At 37.2% G+C, this 25,426-nt stretch overlaps 1 protein-coding gene across 10 annotated transcripts in view; it reads left to right on the top strand.

Moving 5' to 3' along the window:
- Window positions 1-590: 590 nt before the first annotated feature.
- Macrod2 (mono-ADP ribosylhydrolase 2) overlaps window positions 591-25,426 on the top strand; it is a 1,889,233-nt gene continuing 1,864,397 nt past the window's right edge. For 8 of the 10 annotated variants that reach the window (XM_085696807.2, XM_085696806.2, XM_085696803.2 and 5 more), the window contains exons 1-2: window positions 591-854; window positions 5,988-6,104. In XM_085696807.2, coding sequence (XP_085552933.2) covers window positions 809-854; window positions 5,988-6,104 — 163 coding nt within the window. In that variant the 5' untranslated portion in view covers window positions 591-808. Of the gene's footprint in view, window positions 855-5,987; window positions 6,105-22,037; window positions 22,137-23,144; window positions 23,766-25,426 lie in introns of those variants that run through there. The other 2 variants (XM_085696809.2, XM_085696808.2) reach the window with 2 other exon arrangements.

Raw genomic sequence — 25,426 nt, 5'->3', positions numbered from 1 at the left:
TCTTGAGTTAGCCCAGTGTACTTTGAAGCTTTGGGAACTTCACAGAATCCCAACGAAATCCCTAACCCAAGGTTCAACAGCGGATCGTGCAGGGTCTGGGATCATTTCTTTTGGTTCTATTTGCCCACCACGAGGAAAGCGTCCGATTTTCGGTAAAATCTTTCCAGGCGAGGCAGTTACAAAGAGCTCGGGACAACCCTCAGGACCCGCGACCTCTTCATTCTGTAGTCCCCCAAACACCTCTCTCTGCAGCAGCTCGGGGTCACCTGGCGCACCTGCCAACAGGCCCCGCCCTCCGGCCCCGCTCCTCCAGCTCCCTGCCGGCGGCTGCTGCACGCCCCGCCCCGGTCGGCGCCGCGGCCTGGGGCTCGAGCTCTGGCCCCGCCCCGTCCAGCTCCCTAACGTCCTCGGCGTCGAGCCCAAGCCTGCGCCTGCGCCTGCGCCCTGAGGCTGAAGTCGGGGCGCGCCTTGGCTAGAACGCGGAGAGCGGCGGGCGGAGCAGCCAATGGGCGGCGGCGCTGCCTAGCGGCCGGGAGGCGGGGCCTGCGCGGGTGTTAGGTTAGCGCGAGGCGTGACCTAGTTGACAGGCTCTGAGGTGCTGCTGTGGCGGCGGCCACGGGGCAGAGCGGGCGGGCTGAGGGGAGGAGGGCGGCGACGGGCGAGCGGCTAGCGGCGCTGGACGCAGAGCCTTTGCACTTTTCCCACCCGAGTGTCCCCTCCATTTCCCGCCCCCCCCACACTCCACACACCCTGTCTGCCCGTGAGCCTGGGGAACTTGCAGCTTAAAGCCAGCCACCCCCACGGCAGCATGTACCCCAGCAACAAGAAGAAAAAGGTGTGGAGAGAGGAGAAAGGTAACCGGCCCCGAGGCCCCAGGGGCGGGCGGCGGGTGGGTGGGGGGGCGGGGGCCCCGGCGGGGCTGCGCGGCGCCCTCCGCCCGCAGCCTTCCTCGCGCCCTCTCGGCCGGTGCCGCTCCAGCCCGCGGCCGCGTCCACGCGCGCGCGCGCGCGCTCACGCCCCGGCCGGCCACGCGCCGCCCCCGGGCACCTGCGGCTCGCGCACTTGCGGGGCGCACACCCCCCTGGGCGCCGAGTAGTCTCCTCCCCGGCGACGGGTTCGCCCGCTTTCTGTCTGGCGCGCACCCCCGGGGCCTCGTACAAGTTGGTCAGGACCCCGGCCCCGGGAGTTTGCACGGCCCGCCCGGGTGTCCCACGGACAGGTTGCCCGGCGACGGGGACTCAGGCTGCGGCTGCTGCTGAGCCTGGGTGCGCCTGCTTTCCACCCTTCCCTGCCTCTGCCCTCTGTCCATCCCAGCCCCGCTCCGCTGCTGCAGCAGTGGAACTTCTGAAATTTGCAACCTGCCAGGAGCATCTTAGCAGGCGAGCATCAGTGCCTTCCGAGAAGTCTGAATGGGCTTTCCCCGGCGCCGTGTTTCTCTGTTGCATCCCCATTCATAGTGTGAAGTCGCCCAGAGGAAGGCTGCGTGCACTCCGTGAATGAACCCTTCACTGAGTTTTGTGCACACCGAAGCTTATCCAGATCCGTCAGAACGTTGACAGTGGCGCTGATTCCTTTAAGGAGAGCTGTGCGATTTCTTTTCTCTCTCCCGTCTGTCTCACCTCAGTTTCACAGGCAATATTTTGATGTGTCTGGCATAGTTTTCTTCATCTTTTAACCTCTTTTATTACCCCCTTCCCATTACAGATAAAACATTTGCATTGCTACTAACTTGATGAAATCCGTATTAAAGGATGAAGTTGAGCAAGGGTGTACAGATTTCTCTGGACTATCATACAGAGCAGGGATAATGGGGCGAAAGTTGAATTTTTTTTTTTTTGGCCTTAGCTTTTCATTTCAAGTCCCTGTCTTTTATGAACCCTTTGACCAAACAGTAGATGTCAGTACGAAAAGATTAGAAAGAATTTTCTAAATAGTGCCTGCTTTAACAGTGCATGAAAAAAGGAGTAAGGAGGGAAGTTTTCAAATTAACTGCAGGGAAGTCTTAACATGACTGAACAGCCCAGTTCAAATATCCTTGAAAGGCTGGAAGATTTGCAAGTGTCATTGTGTTAATAAATATGAGTGCTGAGAGAACTAAACCTTAAGGTGTCACAAGACAAATGCTGTTTAGAACTAAGGTCCGATAACAGCTGGAGGCCTAGATCACTGGTAGAGCATTCACTGACACTCAGAAGGCCTCTCTACACCCATCTCTGGGAACAAACTAAGCCAGTGGGAGTTCGGGAAAGAGTCCTCTCTGGGACATAGTGTTTGTGCTTTGCTTTTGTAGTAGCAGTTGCGTAACTCACACTCATTTTTCTTGATGTTCTTGATATGTTGTCTTTGTATAATTGATGATGATAAAACAAAATAGTGTAAAGCCATTGACGCAGTTCTCAGCAACATGAATCATTGACTGTATAGTGAATACTTGAGAACTATTTCTATGTTCTGTTAGAAAAGCAGCTCCTAAAGTAGCATCTATACACTTAGACTATGATGGGCAGACATTTCAGACTCTTTCTTTAATATCTTGTTTTTTGTTTTGTCTTTTGTTTCTTCTAAAGGGAAAATATAAGCATATATATATATTTTAAATGAGGAAACAAATGCACAAAGAAGGCTTTCAGTGGAGTTATTATTTTTTTATCCCAAACTAAGCTATTTTTGCATGAAGGTTAAAGTTAAAGGGAAATATTACGAAGTGAGTTCTTTGTATCTGTCTTCTCAGGATGTCTGTTTTGGAATAGTAAAGTATGAAGTATCATCTGTTATTCCACCAAAAAGAAGCTGATGGAATGCATGCCCTTTCCCCTTTTATCCCACTGGAGGAATAAAGTACTTCTTTAATGACGGCTTAGTACTTCTGCAGCTGTTATTAAAATCTAAATGAAGGCTTACCGAGATCATTGCAATATCAAGGCATTTTAGAAACATATTTTAGTTCAGTATAGCATGTAGTAAATAGAACTATTTATGGACTTGATTCACAGACAATGGATTCATTATAAAGATGAAGCATTAGTAGGAGGAAGTTTTTGGTAATGCCTGAGAAACTCTTTTGTTTTCCATTTGATTCATTCTGAAACAAGTAACTGAGGAGTTCTTCAAAAGCACACATGTAAATAAATATTGTCCTACTACACTGAGCTCTAATTCAGAATCATTTAATGTGTGCCTTTTCATTTCAAGCTTTGCAGTTTATCTCATTGTTTTTATTGCATTACATTTGGTGTTGTTTTGTTTTCAGTGTGCACATTTATTTTCAAATAAATAGAATGAAAGTCTTGTTTCTGTCTGGCTTCTGGCATTTGCATAAACAATGTTTCCTAATGTCCTTCTAATGTCTAGCTGCAATAATTCTGCATTGTGATCTGAGCTTTGAAAGCAGTGATTAAACCACTGAGGGTCAGTTCCCTTTTCTGACTTTGTGAGCCATTTCCGAAGTTATTTCTTTGAACCTTCCTGTTCTACCTACTCTTCTATAATGAGCAGATGACACTGTCTTTTTAATTCATGAAAAAATTAAGTATAACAAAACAGTAGCAACCTTAACATGCTCTCTGTAGTGTCATTGGACTGCTTTACATTTAGTTTAGGTTTTGGTCCCGTTTTAGAGGGAGCACCTTTTTTTATCGCTTGTTACATGTTAGATTAACCCTTGTGATCGTGCTCTTTGCTCAGTCGCTTATAGTTTTTTGATATCTTGTACAATCATGTATTCATTTTTTGGATTGCTCATCTTTTCTCTACTGCCTATAATAGTGGTCTCATGTTTGACCTTAAAGTATTGCTCCTTTCACAGGGATTCGTGCTCCTTGGCCTCCCTGCTAGTCATTCTTTCTCCTCTCTCCTTCCTTCTTTCCTCTCTCCTTTCTTTCTCTCTCTCTCCCTTCCTTCTTTTCTTTCCCCTTTCGCTTTCTTCTCTCTCTCTTTTCTTTCTGTCTGTCTTTCTTTTCCTTTCCTTTCCTGTCCTGTCCTGTCCTCCCTCCTTCCCTTCCTCCTTCCCCCCTTCTCTCTCCCTCTTTTTCCATAGGGTCTAACTCTACATTGCTTATGTTGGCCTAGAACTCATTCTGTAACCCAGGTTGACCCTGAACATGTGACAGTCCTCTTGCTTCAACCCCCAAGTACTAGGATTACAGGTGTGAGCCACTATATCAGGCCTTACTTTCTTTTTCCTCTTCTCCTTTCCTTTTTTCCTTTCCTTTCCTTTCCTTTCCTTTCCTTTCCTTTCCTTTCCTTTCCTTTCCTTTCCTTTCCTTTCCTTTCCTTTCCTTTCCTTTCCTTTCCTTTCCTTTCCTTTCCTTTCCTTTCCTTTAGTACCTCATAGTGTCATGGATTTCAGTTATATTTGAAAGAAACTAGTGTTTCTAAAGTCATTCAGTAATGATGATGAACATAATAAGTTATTGAAGTCCTGTTTTGTGCTCTGTGCTGTTTTTAATGCCTTACATATAAGGGTTATATTGTTGGATTCTGTGAACTCATGAAAGTAGAAAATGGTATGAGGTAATGTAGGGTTAAGCTTTAGATACAGTTGTTCCATTTCAAACTTTAGCTGATACCATTCTACAAGTTCCAGGATGTTATGTAAGTTTGCTGACCTCACTGCCTTAGTTCTCACCTAAAAGTTGGGAAGAATACCTGTCTAATTCTCTCATGAAGGAATTGAAACATAAAGAGATGAGGAAATTGATCTAAGACCATCTAGATTTATATAATGATTTAGGTCATAGGCCAAACTCTGTCAACCACTGCTCTGTTTTCACTGCTGTTTGTCACCCAGTTGATAAGGCAGTGGCTTTGTAAAGTAATTCTTATTTTTTATGACCTTCCTGTAGAATTTGATAGCATTTTTCTTCTTGTATTATTAAAGCTCTTTCCTCTATATCACTTGAACTTCATAACCTTGACAACAACTAGATTTTATTTCATTATTCTCCTTTGTAACTGTTGTTAAATTCAACAAATTTTCTGTGTTTTTCATGTTTTCTGTCCTCTCCCTCTAGTACCAGAAAATTATTTCTTATATTAAAAACAAGTAGACTTTTTTTCTGCTTCCTAGTGGATCATCTTGTGCAAAACCCAGGACGTTCATAGCCAACTTTAAATTAGTCTTTTTTATAGAAGGAGGGCTAATGGCACAGCATCCCATACAAACCCCTGCACAGTTTCACTTTAGTTTTGACTATTTTTCTCTTCTGTGGGTCTTCTGTTCCAGATAAAATCTTAGAGTTTCATTAAAGTATTTATATCACCTTGCTTTTATTGTTGTTCTGTTTGTTGAAATGACCTTACTCTTTACCTCTTCATGGGAAGACTCTTATCTGTGCTTCACTAGTCATGACTTGTTATGAAAATTATTTTAGTGATACAGATATTGGAAACACTTGGCACCCAATGAGCTCTTGATAAACAGCATCTGCTTTTCTAAGATGTTGTTTTATATTTTAATCTTAAAGTGTATATTTAAAGTATGTATGTTCTACCACCATAATGCTATTACTGAATTGAGAGTACACTCTCATTGTTGGTAGCCTGGAAAAAATGAGGAAATAGCTTTGTAACTACCTTTTTTGTACTACGACTGTTTGGACATACCTGTCTCAGCAGTCTGCACTTTCTTTAATTGATACTATTTTGTAACTTATTCATTTGCTCTTTTGCCATGGGAACTGACAGACCATTGTTCCTGAAGTCTGTGAATGCCTTACCTAGTATGCGCTCCATGTTAGTCTATGATGATAGGAAGAGGAAATGACTCATTTTTGGGGCCACCTTAGGAACTTTGTCCCTACCAGCTTTAATTTTACATTTCTTGCTAGTATTGAACTAATTTGACCTCCTTTAACCCTCAAATATGAAATCATTGGATTGCATTAAGTCTTTGGTTAGTGTAGCATGATTAATATTTATAAATGTATTCAGTAGTTCCCAAGATTAAAATTTAAATGCAAATGGAGATTCTGCTTTTATTTTGCAAGAACGTTTGCTGAAGATGACCTTAGAGGAGAGACGCAAAGAATACATAAGGGACTATGTTCCTCTGAGCACCATCGTGTCATGGAAGGAGGAGATGAGGAGCAAGGGCCAAAATGATGGTAAGTTTCTCAGAACAATTTCTAGGCATATGTTCTTCCTGTATATATCTTGTAAGACAATTGTTGACAGATATGAATAGTTGATATTCACTAAGAAGATATTTTTGAAATAATTACTTTCATGTTTGAAATTATTGTTTGATTGCTTTTGGTTACCTGTTCTATCCTTTTTAAGCTTAGGAATGTATAGTAACATAATTAATGTTCTGAAATATACCATGTTTTCAGTACAGTGTTTTTTTGCAAGTATTTTTTTTAATCTTTAAAGCTTTTCTGTGTCAGCTTTTAAGAGAAAATGCTATAGAGATTTACTCATTGATGGTGTGGCATTTTGTGTTTGCATTAGTTCCATTTCTATTGGATTTTCTTTAGCTTATTTTAACGGTTTTGCATATGGTTAAGATTGTATATTGCAACACAGAAAAGCAAAATTTCAGATAACTTTAGAGAATGTATGTTTTATTTGGTATAGTATTATTTTTACATGTAAAATCATTTGACAAAGTTTGCTTAGTCTTTTTGGTTTGATAAAAGTCTGGATTGCATTAGAATATACGTAGATTTTAAGCACTAAGAGGATATATGAAAATTGGTTATTCCATATCAAGTGGTCAGCCTGAAATCATATACACACAAGCAACACTAAATAGAATCAGCAAGTTGTATTTATTTATTTTATGCATAGTATTTGCACAAATAGTAAAGTCTCCAAAGAAAAAGAGGCCATTAATTTGACAGGGAGATGGAAGGGGTCCGAGAGAGGAAAGGGAAGGAAGGAAATAATGTAATTATATTTTAATAAAAAATTTTTAAAGTTTCTAACAGGAAATCATACATTTAACAGATGTTTGGTATACTTATCTCAGAATTAGTAGTTATTGGTGTTAATCTTTATGTAAAGTTTAGACGAACAGCACACTTCAGAGCAGGGAAATCTGCTTTATGAAGTGGACTTGAACTATTAAGGACAGATGGTGTCCTTAGATTGATGACAGTGTACAGGGTACAGAGTACCTGGGGTTCAGAAAATGAAACCCAAGCATGGAATTCTGAACAGAGCCTGTGGAGAAAAACAGCTAATTTAAGATTTGGTGTTTGTAAAGAGCACACAATTAGGGTTGAGCTATAGACACTTTTTTTTCCTTGAAAGGAGGAGCAGGAGTGGTGATGTGTGTGAAGCTGAGGCTGGAGCACAGCTACAGGTCTGACAGCTCGGACAGTTGTCACTTCAAGGCCAGTTTAGGCTGTGTAGCCAGACGCTGTTTAAAAAACAAACAGCTGCAACCACAACAAAGGCTTGTTAGGCTGAGAGTGACTGATCTTTTCAGTGGGTAGGTGGGACAGTGACTTCCCTCAAGGTTTTGTGGTGTCCTAGAGCAATCTGATTAGATTATTCAGAACTAAACAGAATTCTCAACGGAAGAATCTCAAGTGGCTGAATGACACCTAAGGAAATATTCAACATCCTTAGCCATCAGGAGAATGCAAATCAAAACAACTCTGAAATACCATCTTACACCTCTCAGAATGACTAAGATCAAAAACACCAATGATAGCTTATGCTGAAGAGGATGTGGAGTAAGGAGAACACTCATCCGTTGCTGGTAGGAATGCAAACTTGTACAACCACTTTGGAAATCAGTATGGTGGTTTCTCAGAAAATTGGGAATCAACCTACCTCAGGATCCAGCAATACTACTCTTGGGCATATACCCAAAAGATGCTCAATCATACTACAAAGACATATGTTCAACTATGTTTATAGCAGCATTGTTTGTAATAGCCATAGCCTGGGAATAGTCTAGATGCCTCTCAACCAAAGAATAGATAAAGAAATTGTGGCATATTTACACATTAGAGTACTACTCAGTGGTAAAAAACAATGACATCTTGAATTTTCTATGCAAATGGGTGAAACTAGAAAACACCATCTAGAGTGAGGTAACCCAGACCCAAAAAGATGAATATGGTATGTACTCACGCGTAAGTGGATACTAGCTATAAACAAAGGATATTGAGCCTATAGTTCATGATCCTAGAGAAGCTAAGTAACAAGGTGAACCCTAAGAAAAACATACATAGACACACCTGGAAAGTTGAAATAGACAAGATCGCCTGACAAAATTGGGAACTTGGGGGTTGGGGGAGAAGGGATGGTGGAAGGGGAAGAGAAGGGGAGAAGGGTAGGGGCGAGGAGAACTTGAGGGAGTGGGATAGTCAAGGTGGAGGAAGGACAGATGAGAGCAAGAAAAGACATATCTTGATTGAGGGAGCCACTATGGGGTTAGCAAGAAGCGTGGCTCTAGAGAAATTCTCAGGAATTCACAAGGATGACCCCAGCTAAGATCTTCTTTTGTTTATAAACAACTGGTATTGAATAATTAGCTCTATGCCTAGCAAAAATCTCCATTTGTTTCTTTCTTTCATCTGATTACCTTTTTGCTCACTATAGTAGCTGGTCAGTTCTCTTAGGATATGGCACATGATGTTCTTTTTAGCAAATTTGATCTCTTGGGATAGAGTTAGATTCCTGCTGCTGGTGGAGTAGTTCAAAGAGCAGTAGCTGATGCTCAGGTTGCTATGCAGTGTTAGAATGGCAGTGTTTAGGAACTTTATTTTCTTGATGGCTACTTCTGTTTTATTTATTTCATTTATTTTTTTACATTTATTTATTTTCAATTTGTGTGTGTGTGCGCGCACATGCGCATGTGTGCTTGTGTTCTGTGTGCATATGAGTGTATGTGGGGATGAGCTACATTAGTACCACAGCCCAGGTGTCCAGGTCAGAGAGCATCTTGTAGGTGTCAGATTCCCACTTCCACTGTGTGTCCTGGGAATATAGTTTTGGTTTCCAGGCTTGGTGGCAAGCATCTTTATCTATTGAAGATCTTTATCTTATAGGCCCTGGCTACTTCTGTTTAAAGATTCAGTCAAAAAGTAACCATATGTGGTAGACTTTTGTTGTTAGAATTCACAGTAGTTTGGTGTGTTCAGGAATACCACATGCTAAAATAATAAATATTTTATATTTATTATAAATATTAAATAACAACCAAATTAGAAAATATATATAGAATAACTCCTGACATGTTTTTGTCTTACATGACACTGTGTATTTAATCCTGTGTCTCAAATATGAACTTATAATTTACAAGTCATTTGCAGTTTTTTTATGCACTACCTTTTTTTTTATCTGTTACGCAGTTTTGAACCTGAATGCATTCCATGAGACATTAGGCGATGTGATTTGAATTGTATTTCTATTAAACTGTGTTTTATTCTTTCTGTGTGACATTTGAAATGTTATTTGCCCTTGTCTGTTATAACCTGGAAATTGGGGATTGGCCTCGTTCTTGTCCTTGAAATGTAACACCTTATTATATAAGTGATGTTTGCTAATTTCTTCAATTGTACACACTTTACATATTCTTCATATGCACTTTCTTGTCATCACTTTAGTACTAAGTCTTAATAAATTGTTAGTCAAGACAGTTTCAGTGCTTTAAAAGATGTTCAGTTAATTGGTGAATAGGATCACAGTACATTATGTACATGCATGAAATGTCACGGTAAAATTTATTTTGTGTAATTAGACACAGTGGGAAGTTGCACATATGAACTCATGGTGTTTGTGTCAGCATGCATAAGGCCCGCATAAGCTCCAGCCAGATAAAAATCCCCTTGTGGAGGTGGTCAGGAATTCCCGTCCCTACCCGAGGAGCTACTAGTTTTTAATAGTTGCTGAGAGAGATAGTTTATTTTTTTTTAATGGTGTCAACCCTGGCAGTCACTCATAGGTGGTTAGTACAAACTGGACTTGATGGTTTTAAAAAATAGAGAGAAAAAAAAAAAACCATGATCAAAATACATTATATGGACGTTTCAAAGAATTAATTAAAATGTTATTTAAAGCAGTTAATATGTATAACTAATATATGCTAATAAAATACTGGGAATAACGGAGGCCTTTGTTCATACCAGAAAACTCTACCCACTGAGCTACATGTCTAGTCAATGGGTCGTTATTTTGAATGTTTGCTGTGCAAATGAGGAATAAAAATAACAAGTCTTTATAATTATTTATTCAAAAACAGAAAATATTCTTTGAAAATTGTTTTGTTAGAAGAAAACTTTAATTTTGTATCTTCTATATGCTTACATTCAAATCTGATAATAGGTGTCATTTAGAAAACACCAAACTCTAAAATTCTGTGGTTGCAGACTGTAATCTGAATTACTTAAACATTTTTCAAGGTAATTGAAAACCTATATATTAATCAATACATTCAATCAATGTATAGGTTGATTAAAGAGTAGAGGCACATTTATAACCTTTAGCTTCTTTCATATTAAAGTTAGGATGATAGCATAAAAGTTCAGTATTATTGATTCTCCTTGCATTTGAACTAATTTCTTCTCTTAAAAATTATTACTGTGAAAAGTGATGGCCCATCAGATGTGATACTGTTTGTCCGTAATTCCAGTATCCCAACTACTTTAGAGGCTGAAGCAGGTGAATTTTAAGTTACAGGTTTGTCTGGTCAACAGTGTGATATCTTTTCTCTCAGAAAGTTTTTTTTTTAATGAGAAAGAGAAAAAAATTAAGCCCTAACCACTGAATCTTTTACTTGCTTTACTTTAAGATCTAATTTGAGTAGAATTTGAAATCTCGGCCAGTGAATGACCTATGTACCAAGCTGAAAAGTCATGTTTAGAAATCATCAAAAAATATCTTTTTCATTTTGACATAGTTTTTAAATTTTATTTTTAATCATATTCTCTGGTAATTTTACATATGAGTGTAATGTGTTTTGATTTATATCCTCTTCCCACTAACCGTCCAACTCCTAGGACCACACCTGTCTCTAGTCTTTAGATCTTCTTTTGTTAATATATTTAAATCATCTTTCAATATTGTATATAATCTAGTACTTCTATTTTAGTAAGTTCATAATAACCACTTGTGGAAAACAATATATTTATTAATTATAAGAAACAAGGAAATTAGATTGAAATGCTTATTCTACAGAACAGTATATGGAGAAGCATGTGGGGATAGAGTTTTGTATGACATGCTGTACTTTGTTTTTGTTTTCCCTTTTATCCCCTTTTATTGAAAATACATTTTTTCTCACATACCCTGATTATGATTTTCCCTCTCTCTACTCCTCCCAGCGCCCCACCCCCCTACCTGGATCTACTCCCTCTCTGTCTCTCATTGGATGACAAACAGGCTTTTAAGCAATAGTGATAAAATGATAAGCTAAAAGATTCCTCACAAATTGGAATTGGATAAAATAAACAAACAGAAGGAAAAGAGTCAAAAGAAGGCACAAGAATTAGAGACCCACTCCTTGGCATACTCAGGAATCCCATAAAAACACAAACTGGAAGCCATAATATATATGCAAAGGACCTGATGCAAACCTGTGTAGGCCCTGTGCGTGCTGTCCCAGTCTCTGAGTTCATATGTGCTTTGATCACATTGATTTAGAGGGACTTGTTTTCTTGGTGTCCTCCATCCACTCTGACTCTTACACTCTTTCTGTTCCAAATAAATAAATAAATAAATAAAAGCAAAAAACAATGTAACAATAAAAGATTCCTAGTGGCATTTTGCTATGCTCATGATCAGCACCGTGCTTAGTCATCATCAGAGAAGCTTCCTCGTGCATCAGATGGGGACAAATATAGAGACCAGTAGCCATACATTATGCAAAGAATAAGAGGCCTTAGAACACTCAACAGCAAACAGCTGTCTCCATCAAATCCTTCCTATCAGGGCTCAAGGAACCTTATGGAAGAGGAAGCAGAATGAGTTTTGTTTTTAAGTGAATAGCTGTTAAAATAGTCTCCACTGGAACTGGAGTGGCAGTGGAGATGGCCAGTGTGTTAAGTGCTTTGCTAAGGATCTCTAGAATGTACCCAAAAGTCCAGTAGGCATGGTGACTGACTGTAATTCCAGTGCTTGGGAGGCAGGTATAGGGGATCTCAGGGCAAACCGACTAGCTAGATTAGCTGATCAGCAAATTCTGGGTTCAATTGAGAGTCCTTGCTTCAATAAATAAAGTGGAGAGGAGTAGAGAAAGACTCTCAGTGTCAATCCTGAACCTCTACTTGCATATGTGTATATGCATCTGCAAGCAAATGCACCTGCCCAGTACAAACATGTATGAACACCACATACACAAAAGAGAAAAATAGAAGAACTATTTCAGACTTTTATGGTATTAATTACATTATTTTATTAAATGTTGGATTCTGGTTGAATGATAGAATATATTTGAAAATGACCAAATAGTTTAGAAATGGTATTAAACAGAATGGGTTTAATTCAGGCTTTTAGAAGTTCTGGAGAGGCAGGTGGGTCCCTGTAAGTTCAAGGCCAACCTGATAGACAAAGTAAATTCTAGACCAACCCAGGCTACACAAGTTCATGAAATGTCTGAAAAACAAAAAGCTATCTCTTCGTGACTGGTACACAAACATACAAGAGGGCAAAGCACCCATACATATTATTTGTGAAATAATAAAATAAAAAATTTAAAAATCTATAGGACTACTCTGATTTATTCTATAAGCAGTCACAAAGAGATAGTATACAACTAAAATCTGTATTTAAACTAAACAAAACAGCAAAATAGTTCTGAAGTCCTAACATGTTTTATTCTCCAAGCTTTGCTTTTTTGTTCTATTTGCAGCTAGCCATCTTCCTTTCTGTTTCTGGAGTATACTGTGCTCTAGTGCTGGAGGTAGCACTGTTCATCTTACCTGCACAATTATTATCATCTGTAACGTTTTGAAGTGTCAAGACTTCTGTTCCCCCCCCCAAGTTTTTCTTTGCTCACTTTTGAAACAGTTTCTTTTCTATGTTCCTTTCAGAAAGTGATGATATCAGCTGGCCTGATGTAGCCAATAGTAAGGTTGTCTGGTGAGGATCTGTCTCCTTTATGATACTGTAATTACCATGAAAATGGGTACTGTATTGTCTTCAATATCTTTTGTGTCCCCGGTTGTCTAGCATAATGCTTTTTACACAATAGATGGTGATTCATTGTCCTGTGAGGTTACTAAATAGTAAAGTCATTTGCTGATTAATATTTTCATTCATTGTTTTCCTTCCCACGATTGATGTTTTGGAAAGATTCATATGGGACCTTAGAAATTAATCCAGATACTTAAAAAATACCTTTTTAAAGTATGTTTTAATTATTCAGATTTTAGGACTGTTGTTTGCTTTTCCATGCTGTTTACATAAGACATTCTTTGCTATGCTGTTTAACCACGTCTGACATTTTCCTTCTTATTCCTATATCTTTTCTTATTTCTCTTTAGCACCTCATTTTTTCTTTTTCATTATAATCTTCCATACATTTAATAATCTCAAATCTATCAGATGATTTTGACAACATGTAAGTAAGTGCTGCAGATGTATCACCGGGTATTAAGTAAATTGTTCTTGTATAAAGCATGTTAAAAGGCAGAAACCAAACCAATGATCTTAAATCTTATTTTATAAATTACTTTAAAAATAACTTAGAACCATGGTTTCAAGATGAAAAAAATAGAATTCTATTAGTTGTATTTTACACACTAAACTTCACAGTAAATGTGAGTTTTATATAAATATTAGTTGCTCAGTGCAAACAGACACCCTGAGATTTGTACAAGTTGATGGTAGCCAAAGAGAACAAACTTTTAGTCTAGTGGTCTTTCTGTTTGAGTCTTCAGAATGTGCCCCACCCTTCATTTATTAATTATAAATCTATGAATTTTATAACTATTGTCTTCTATGCTATATTTAATTGCTGAAATTTTCTGTAAGTATTGTGAGCATGAACCTAAATGCAGGTTACTTTTGTTTTTAAGCCTTTAATTTACAAGGCAGTGGACTATTGATGTAACACAGCATAGATAATGGGTGTAGTTGAAGAGAAGTGGCCAAGTGTATGCCCAAGCAGTGGAAAACCTGGAAGATTTTTAAGACTGAGATGTACACAAAGAAACATAAGTACAATGAGGATAAATTTGTGACTGTGCATATGATGATTTAGAGGCTGTGAGAACTTCACACTCCTGCTTCATTCAAATAATTCATTTTCTTCTTTTCGTTGAAGATACATCTCTTTTTAAATATTTTTTCCTGTGTCTGATAAACACTCTTATTTATCTCTGTATTATTCAGTTTTCTAATATATCAGTTCATTCTTGGATTAATTGGTGTGTGTGTGTGTGTGTGTGTACGCGCATGCACATGCGTGTGTGTGTGTATTCAGGGATGCAGGAGGTTGCCAACTTCCCAATCCATTCTTGTAAGATTTTAAGCTACTTAATTTTTTATTGTGATAAAATGCAATATAAAATTTACTATTTTAACCTTTTCAACAGTGCTGTTGGCATAGTGGAAGATTCCCATTGTAGTCCTTTTGAGTGTAGAATTCAGTGGCTTTAAGTGAATGAATATACAGTGCATGTAACCATCCCTAGCGTTCATTGTAGAACTTTTTCATTTTTCCAAATAGAAACTTTGTAACTGAGAAACAAAACTGCTAGTTTGTCATACTTATCCAGCTACTGTTACTACATTGTTTCTGATTTTGTTAGTTTTGGGTGCCAGATGTGAGTAGAATCATACAATAGTTGTCTTTTGTGTCTGGCCTTTTACACTTAACACACCATAGAGTCATCCACATTGTGTCATGTCAGAATTTTGATTTTAGTGTTATATCTTAGAGATTAAATCAAATACCATGAAAACATTTTTTTTAATAAAGAGTTTTATGGTGACTTGGAGGGAGTAGCGTATGCCTTTAATCCCAGCACTTGGGAGGCAGAGGCAGGCAGTTGTCTGTGAGTTCCAGGCCAGCCTCGTCTACAGAGCAAGACAGCCATGGCTACACAAAGAAATCCTGTCTCAAAAGACCAAAAAAACAACAGCAACAAAAAAAGAGTTTAATCAGTTTTTGTTTTACATTTAGTGTTTGATTCACTTTGTGTTAACTTTTGTGTATGGTATAAAGTAAAGTACATTTTATTTCACATGTGAATATCCTGCTTTCTAGTATCTTTTATTTAAAAGTCTGCTCTTTTTAAGACCTTTGGCTAGTCATGGTAGCCTTTTTGAAAACCAACTTTAAAATGTCTCATTATCTATAAATCTGGACTAATGCCTGTCACATTGCTTCGATTAATGTAGCTTTGTAGTAAGTTTTGAAATCATGAAGTGTGAGTCCTTTATTTTGTTCTTTTTTAATTTTCCATGATTAGTTATATTTGATGTCTATTGAGATAACATGAGTTTTGATTTTTTTTCACAAAAATACCTTCAGAATTTTGAAAGAGATTGTATTGAAGCTGTAGATTGCTTTGAGTAGTGATATTATCTTTGCCATGATTTAATATTTCAATCAACCAGTGGCATATCTTTCTGTTTATTTATGTTGCTTTTATTTTTTAAAATAAGTTAATTTGGTTTTTTATGTAGAATCTTTCACCTCCTTGGTTAACTAGCTTAATTCTTTTTCAGATCATTTCTTGTCAATGGTTATTACTTTTATAAATTCAACTGATATTTGTATGTAGTTTTGTATCTCACAGCTGTGCTGAATTAGAGCTAATTATCCTTTTTTCTGACTCTTGCTGTATATAATAACTGTGAACAGAGAGAATTTTACTACTTTTCTACTTTGGATGCCTTTCATATCATCTGGTGTATTTTACTCTGACTGGAATGTTCCAGTAGTGTGTTAATGAGAAGTAGCAACACTAGACTTCTTTGTCTCATTCTGATTTGGGGAAAATGCTTTCAGTTTTTTACTATCGGGTGTGATGATATTTGTGAATTTTTAGCTTTCCATTGTGTTAATTTTTAGAAATTTTGTATATTTCTATTATGTTTAGGAAATTTCTGAAAGATGATTGGATTTGGTCAAGTGTTTCTCTGTGCCATTTGAGGTAATAATGTAGTTGTTACTCTTCACTCCCCAGCCTCGAAATTTTAGTAGACTGTATATTTCTGGAAATATATCAATGCCATTTAGAGGTGTAGGCCTGGCAATGGCACCTGTGAGTTTCATTCACATTTTGGATCAAATATCAAGTTATATGGCCATATTTAATTGTCAGGAATCTGAAAATTGTAGTGTAGTTACATGCTCAAGAAGAGAGCAGACAGGAAACTAGTTTTTGTAAATATCAGTGTGCCACATTACCACTCACTTCTTAAATAGTCATTCTGTTGAAAACAGCTGCAGAATACACTATTGCTTTGTATTCCATTAAAGAAGAAAAAAATAAATATTGCCAATTAAACTATTGTGAATTCTTTAAAAATTACCAGTTTCAATAAATATAAAAAGCAAAACTTTCTCTTTGAATCTATTCAGAACACTTTTCGATTTACTCAGGTATTTCATCACATTTTCCTTGAACATACATGGAAGCGATTGAAATAAATTGGTTAAGGTACTCACTCTTTGGATGTCTTGGCATTCAGTCCAGTGTACCTGAATGATTTCTTTCCACCCCAGCTGTTGATGTGTATGTTTTTCCACAGAACATTGTTCTGTGGAGTCGAGAGAGTTGGTGATATAGTACTACTTAAAAATGTACTCTACTTCTAGCTGAGATTTTTTTCTAAACCATTTATACATCTATTCTGCAATATTTAATGTTGGCATTTTCTGATATTTTCAGATTTCAGCCAATTAGTAGGACTAATATCCTTTTCACAAGTGATCATTGATCTGTTTGTTTGAGTGCTGAGTGGTTGCAGTTGTCTTAGTATCGCCAGAAATGGTAACTCTTATAAAGGAAGGCAAGCTGCCAACTCTAATAGCAGCAGTGATTGCCCTAATTGTATTGTAGCACCTGCCAACTTCAGAAGTGATAGTTTTAAAATAAAATTTCAAATTGGAAATATATAATAAATTTAAGTATAAATAATATAAAATCAAAATTGTGTGTGTGTATGTGTGTGTGTGTGTGTTGTGTATTGGAGACAGGTTTTCATTATGTAGCTATGACTAAGCTAGACCTTACAGTATAGACAGACTAATCTTGAACTCATGGAGATCCACCTTCTTCTGCCTCTTGAGTATTGGGATTAAAGGCATGTGGCACTTGATGGCTCAGTTTTTATATTTTAACATTTGGGGATTTTCCCCTTAATGATGCATAATCTGTTTATTGAAAGTTACTATTTTTTTTAACACATCATGGGGTCTGTCTTGGAAAATGATACTATGTGGTAGGTGAGATGGATGACTAGCTATTTTTAAGGGCATCAGGCAACATTTTGGAGTATTTGTTTGAAGTTATGCATCTGATTTTAGAACAATATAATAAAAATTTTGGAAAATAGTTTGTCACATGTGGAACTGACTCCTGAAAGTGCACTTTCTGTCATTGGAAATAAATATTCTTAGGGATTCTGGATGAAAATCAGTCAGGCATAGTAAAAGTAATTTCTTCATGGTTGATGATTGATCAGATGCCTAATGTGCCTGACTTGACTGTGAGATCATTGTTTTAAGATAAACTCACCTTATATTTAGTGGTATTCTTTTTCTGACCATTGTCGGTACAGTATAACATAGCGGTACCGTTTGGTGATTGAAAGACCTGTGAGTTTATTCAAAGGCAGTTAAATTCTGTTTATAGTTAAATGATTAAATACATTAAACCAGGCAGTTCTTTGCAATATTGATTGGCACAGCGGGAAAGTGGAACTAAGAAATGATATTTTTTTCCCTTGGCAGATTTGCTTGTAAAATATTGTAAACTTGACTTCTAGAAGCACATTCTGTCGCTGATTTTCTTAGGTTTTACCTGGTTTTAGAACCATTGTGAATTTTAGTCATATTGGTAATAAAACAATTTTAGGGAAGTGACTCATCTACCTATTTACCCCTCACACACCTTAGCACTGTGTTTTGATATGTTTAGATAGATCTTGACAGAGCAGAAGGAATGCTTCTTATAAATCTGTCACTGTGACTTATCATTGTTTTCACTCCCCACCACTCCTGGTTTGGTTTTTTTTCATTTGTAATCCTCAACCACTGTTGTGACTTTATTGATGAATTATGAGCTGAGAGTTGAAGACACTGTCTTAAAGAAACATGTTGGTTGAGATGCCACTCAGGATAGTGTTCTTGCCTGAAAAGCAAAGCTGTGGATTGAATCCCTGGCATCAACATCAACTCTGCGGGTTATAGTAATAATAATTAGGCAAAGATGTGGGTTAGATCCCTCAGTATAACAAGAAATAATTAAAATAAATGAAAAGGTCAGGTATGTGTGAAGCATAAAAATGCAAAGCAATACTGTTTCAGTCTTATAGCTTTCTCTATGTCTATATCTATATCTGTATCTGTATATCTGTATATATATATAAAGTCAAAGAAATCGAACATGGTGATAAATATCAAACTTTGGTTTCCTTTGGGAGGAAAAGGAAGGCATTGTTCTCTTAATACCGATTAAAAATTTCCTTACGTTTGACAGTGAATAAATAGCTGTTTATTCAGTAATACTTTATACTTCTTTGTATACTTAATCTGCTTTATAATATTTTTTTAAATAGAGGAAGGCAAGAGATGTAGTTCAATTGAAGATTGTTTGTCTCTCATGAACTAAGGCCTTGGGTTCTACCTCCAGCAAAAGGAGGTAATAAGAAGTGATATTAATAGTCAAACAAAATTTCCTTGTAGAAAGTGCAGTTAAACATTGTATGAGAAATGTTTGACTAGAATAGATAATGGGAAATTATTAGTGGAGAAACAGGAATTCTGGAAATAAATACAGTACACGTAACAAAGGTAACAATTTATAAAATAGTAAAATGAAACTTTCATGATGTGGAAAAAAACTTTCAAATAAGGCACACTGGAGAAAACTGGTAAAATTAAACTTTTGGATTTCAAGGACCAATAACAAAGAAAAATCAAGTTTCCTGGTAAACTTAAACGGGCCTAACTAAAAAACTATCTGAGTGGTATTTGCTTCTCCTATGTAACCCTGTATTTGCTAAGGAATAGTGGGAAAATTTCTGTCAATTCTGAGATGAAAGTGCTGTGATCCTAGAGTTCTGTGTAGAGTAAAACCTTATCAACTGTGAAAATAAAACATAACGCTTCAAAAGGTCTATGAACTTTTGATACAGAGAAATAATTATAGTACTTAGAAGTATTAAGCAAAATGCAGTGAATCAGAGTAGGGAGCTCTTGACCAAAAGAGAAATGTATGCATTAAATATTGACATAAACAAAAATTTCAAGCCCAAGTAGTCAGTTGAACATAAAGTTAAATCTAAAGAATCTCTAAGAATGTACTTTTTACAGGTTATACATTTTTAAAGAAAGTACTTCTAATAAAATGGTAGACATGGAAGAAAAATGACAATTGAATAAATTATAGGTGATTTAGTACCATATGTGCTAAAACAAATGGGAATTGGTTGGAGGTTAAGGAAAACTGCACTGTGTAGTGTGCAATGTAAAGAATTCCTCTGTGCAGAGTTGGAGGAGAAGGTATTTGAAATACTTGTTGGAATTTGAGGAGACTTTTGGTTAAAGAAAGCAAATGATCTGTTCATCAAGACTCCCCATATTTGTGCAAAAGAACTAAACGTGTTTGAGAGATCAATAAAGAGAAGCATGGTGGCATACAAGTGAAATTGCTGCACTTGCAGGACTTAGGAGAGAAGATGGTTAGTTAGATCAAGGCTTTCTGAGCTGCATAGGGGATGACTTGTCTCAGTGAGCAATGCATCAAACAAGGCAAAGTGGCGTTGTGTAAGAAGGACAGCACCAAGTGGTAAGAAAGCGTGGCACTGGTGCCACATATTCTGGGAATATTTCTTGATGATGCAAAGCAGGCTGAATGAGAGGAACAGAGAAAACCACAATTGAAAGTGAAAAGTTTTAGAGGCTTGGTAGACCTCAAAGAACTGTTATCTGTGGCTACTGGAGTCCAGGGGTTCTATCCCTAACATGTGCCCATGCCCCCATGCATGGTTGTACCCCTCAAGTGTTAAAATACTCCATACCCACATATAAACTAAACCTGAGGTGGAGTGCTGCGTCTAAATTGGAGGTAGATGGCTGTCTAGACTAGCATCCTCAAACTAAAAAGGAAAAATACATAAAAAGAATTAGAAATAGAAATAAAAATAATTAAATGAACAAAAAATTCCAATCACTGAAACAAAACTCCATTTGTATTCTAACGGACTAAACGGATCTGAATGAACTGTAGATTAACAGATTGTAAAACTGTGTGGAGCAGCTTGTTCTCTGCTTTCCTCCTTTATACAGAGTGTTAGCAGGAATGTCTCCAGAGCAGAGCTGTGGCTTCTGCTGTGCAGACGGTGATTCTGAAGATTTCTGGCATGTGTTGAGAGTGTTCATGGAGTGAGCCTAGGTGAAACTTAGCCCTGTAACAAACTGTTGGAGAATGACAGTGCGTAGACCTGTGGGAGAAATGAGTTAGATAGTTGTGGAGCATTATTAATAATTTTGGTTATCATGGCTCACTAGAAAACTAGTAATATAAAACTAAGGGGAAAAACTTACAGAAAGCCAACAATACAAAATAGAATATTTTAAAAAAAGAATATTTCTAGGAATTGGGATAGAGCAAAAAATAAGTAGAACTTAATTTTTTCTCAACATTGTTAGTATAAAATAGTCAAAAAGGACTTTTTTTTAAAGATGAAATAGGCATAGGTCCAAGAAACTAAAAATATGACTGTTAAACTCTTCAAAGGAAGGAGTGGAAATTGAATTATCAATGTAGAAATAAAGTTGAATTTAATGATAAAAGTGACACGGGGCCTAGAAATCAGCTACTTCAGTCTTCTGAGGAGACAGGAACTGAATAGAAAGTAAGAAATAAAGCAAAATTCCTAGTGGTCAATGAATTATGCATTAATACTAAAATGCATGCATGATATTGATAATGCACTTATGAGAAAAAAGCCAGGATATATTGTGAAGAAGAAAGATGTGAGAACAGTGTGGTAATACAACACTTAGGGTCAGAAATTATGTGCAATTTCATAAAATCACAGGACAGAGTAGAGGACATGAAATGTTAATAAGACCTTCCTTTTGAGAAAAACAGTGGAGAAATAAGGAATATTTTTTCCTTTTTTCTTAACACAATGTTGTTCTGTAAGAAATGTTATTATTTAAAACTTGAAGTAAAGGTTACATTTGGATTAAAAAGGAGGATGACAACATTCAGGTAGCAGTGGTGATCTGGTCCTCTTTAATAGCTGCACATAATCACAAACCTGTAGCTTCTTTATAAAATACAGTTTTCCATTACTCTTAAGAAAATGTTTTTGTGAAACTCATATAAGTATTTTCAAACATTTCTCTGCAACATTTTATTTTTGCATAGAGTATTACTGTGGGGATGACCAATAATTCCCTTATGCATATGGATTTTATGCATGATGTATTTGTAGAGAATACCTTAAAATATGGATTTTTTTTTGAAAGAAGGTTCCATACTATAAAACAGGCTAGCCTGGAGTTCACTCTATAGCTGGCCTTGAATTTACGGCAATCCTCCCTCAGCCTGTTGTGTGCTGGATTTACGGATATGAGCTACTGTTGCTTTACTCACAAAGTAATAATCTCTAGCATCTTTTGTGGAAATGAGTCAGAATCTGTATGATGAAATAATGAATCATGAAGAAAATGTTCAAGAGAATTCTCAGGCATATTCTTGTGGTTTGTTTTGGGTTCAGTGTAAGAATTGCTCAGTATTAAAATAATAGTAGTGAGAATAATCACAGAGGTATAAAGGTGGTACTCTGAACCGCCTGAAAGGCTCCGCCCCTTTTGTGAAGAGATGGATATAGTCCTTGGTCTTAATATGCCACATCTACTATAAACTTCTGAACCCTCCACCATCATTCAGGATGCATCCCTAATGCTTGGAGAAATGGTGGAGAATGTCATGGGAGAGACAACCTGTGGATCCTTGCCTGAGACAAGTTATGGAAAGAAAGTTTTGCAGGTATTATTCTTCTCATCTATTTTGCTTGGTGACTGTGCTTTTACTGGATAGAACAGTTATTTTTTTTTTAATGGACGGGGTGGGTGCTCTAGGGGAGTTTTGGAAATGGATGGCAGTGATAGAATGGAGAAGCGGTCTTTTCTAAGAGTAGTAGAAATTTTATAAAAATGGCACCATTCTGTTTTTGTACTGCTTTTATTATTATCATAATAAAGAAGGTTGTATCATCGTTCTTGAATTACAAGCTTGAATTGGTAGTAAGATTCACCAGGAACATTTAGGTATATAACATGCAGACTTAATAGTAATAGCTGTCAAAACTTATAAAAACTGGTGGAAAATGTTTAGAATTGTAAATTATATTGTTTTTTTAAAAAAATTTGAATATGTACTTTAAAACTTAATTTGTGACAAACTTTATTATCTTTCCTTTAGTAGTGTTAATTGGCTGCTTAACCATTTGACACCCTGATTTACTTCCCAGAAATGACAATGTTTTAACATAGCTATGCGTTTTAATTAAGTGGCTAATTAACTGCACCTCCTTAAGTCTTCCTTTCTTGATTTTTCCCTAGAGTAGTGGAGATTAAGTGCCCAGAGTTTAGGAAATGACTTTTATGATAGCTCTAGTCTCACTACAGCTTAAAATAGCACAAACTTATTTGACTGTGTCAGGAAATTGTGTGGAAAGTTTTCACAAATACTCTTCAAGATTTAGTGTATGATCATTCGTAATTCGCTTATGCTTGGAGGTGATAAGAAATACACGTGGTTGTAGGGAAAGTTACCTTTTAGACAGAGCAGTTGGAACTTATACCTGTAATGACCTGTGCATAAATTGGCCAAGGTAAAATAAAACTACACACCAGTAAAAGTTTATTCTTTCTTTTCTTTTCTTTTTTTTTTTGGCTTTTTCCTCCAGTGAGAATAAGAATTGTAGCTTTTAAATGAGAGAATTTTGTATTATTTTTATCTTATTTGTTTGTTTGTTTATTTATTTATTTCTAGCTTAGGAAGTAGAAAAAGAACCCTTTATCTGATCTTGTCTTCCAGTCCATTGTGAATCAAGAAAGACTCATTGAAGACTTCTTTGAGAAGAGTCTGCTGTGAAGAAGACAAACAGACAACAAGCGTGACAGAAACGTGCAGTGCTGTTGTGTGGGCAACAGTGTGAGCTTCCTGAAGGCAAACAGACAACAAGGATGGGAGAAATGTGCAGTGATGTCACATGTTTATCACTTACCTTCCTGGAATCAACACTGAGAACTGAGAAGGGAGTGAATTTAGAAATGACTGAATATTGTGAGTTTTAAAGAAAAAAAATGCTGTTCTTTTAGTGTGGACAGGCGGTTGGACTTCAGATGTAGGACTGCGTGTCTTTACTGGATATAGTCATCAGTTTTGAACATGCAGAAACACTTCTTTGTCCTCCGTGAATGATGGCAGCTGTCTTTCACTTCAGCAGTGCTTCCAAGATGAATACACATAAATAGTGTGTGCTGAAACCAAAAACATACAGTCTGTGTGTTTATCACTAGAGCTTTCTAGGGTACTCCCCTTGTATTTGAAAAATTTATGCTACTCAACCTTAATTGTAACTTTTTGTCAATAAATTACCTTTCAAAAGAAGTATGATTCATATTCATGTTTTGATCGATTCTCTAATTTGTACCCATAAACAGCTTGATAGAATTGTTATTTTATTTTTTTCTTCATAATGACTGTGCAGTTTATGGTACAAAGCTTACTGTTTGCCTTTCTTAAGACTTTTCTGAGACTTTCTTTTACTTTTATATATTTTACAGTAACAATTTTAATACTTAATGTATTGTGATATCAGAGAAAATGATTTTAACAGAATGTATTTTATTTCTTCTTTGACAATTCCATACACGTAAACAACGCATTGTGATCATATTCTTTCCCAACTCCCCACTCTCATTGCCCCTAAGTACCCTCATCTTATCCTTCTTTCAAGATGATATCCTCCTCCTCCTGTAATTCTCTGAATCCAATTAGTGTTGACTGGTGTTATTGGTTTGCTCTTGTGCAAGTTCACAAGTGTAGCCATGTCTAGAGATAGCCTTTCAGAGTATTCCTCCTCATCCTGGTTATTTACCTTTTTTCTCCCCTCTCTTCCACGCACATTTCATGAACCTTGAGTGGAGTATGATAGTAGTGTCCCATTTAGGGCTTAGCACTTGGTAGGCACTTACTCTCAGCACTTTGGTCAGTTATGAGTCTATGGGTCTATGTGCTTGCTGCTGACTTTTGCTGAGAGAAGATTCTCTGACTAAGATCAAGGGCAACACTACTGTATGGATATAATCATAAATATTTAAAAGTCAGTTTACAACATGTTCAGTTTATAAAACAGTAGTATGAGGTTCCCCCTAGGATGTGTGACCTCCTGAGCTGTGGGCTTTGGACCAGGTTTACAGGACCAGGCATGGATTTCTCCTTCCTGTGGAGGATACTTTAATAAAAAGTGGTTGGTTATTGGAATAATCTTCACAATACTATTACACCATTGGGCAAATCTTGTCTGGAACGGTTACTTTAGTGTGCAGCTGGGTAATACTATTACTGGCTTTTCTCACCCACCAGACTGTATAGCACCTCCTAGCATTATGAGAGCTAGCAAGCAGGAAGTTTTAAGGTCAGTTCAAGTTTGATTTCTTGGTGTCCTGTAACCAAAGTGTATTGTGTCTTCGGTCATGGGATTTTTTTTTCTTTAACACACATTTATTTAAACAATAAAATTTCCCCTAAATCCAACATACATCCAGAGCAGTGCAGTGCTTTAAAAGGTTCATAGTGGTAGAGCATTTGCCTAGCATGCAGAGTCCTACACTTAATCCCCCAGTAGTATTACTAATAGCCACCCACCCACAGTGCATTAGGACTAGTCAAGAGGTTTGTAGTAGCTATAGACCCAACACAGGTCAGACGATGAACAGATCTGTTTGTGGTGGTCAACTGTGACCTAGGTACCTTTAGACTAACAAAGATGTTTCTTAACTACTCTGTGTCTGCTTTACTGATTTTCTGTTTGGTTGGCTTTTCAAGACAGGATTTCTCTGTGTAGACTTGGCTGTCCTAGAACTCACTCTGTAGACCAGGGTAGGCTCAAACTCAGATATTCCTGCCTCTGCCTCCTGAGTGCTGGGATTAAAGGTTTGTGCCACCATCTCCCGGCCTTGTTTTACTGATTTTCAAGTATGGTGTATGGTTGTTGCCTATTTAAAGTTTAAGCCTATTCCTTGCCACTTGGTTTTTGGTGGTCCTCA

Source organism: Myodes glareolus, chromosome 10 (assembly GCF_982192425.1).
Source record: "Myodes glareolus chromosome 10, mMyoGla1.1, whole genome shotgun sequence".
NCBI classification, from domain to species: domain Eukaryota; kingdom Metazoa; phylum Chordata; class Mammalia; order Rodentia; family Cricetidae; genus Myodes; species Myodes glareolus.
Note: the sequence above shows the minus strand (reverse complement) of the source record. Positions and strands in the feature narration are given on the sequence as shown.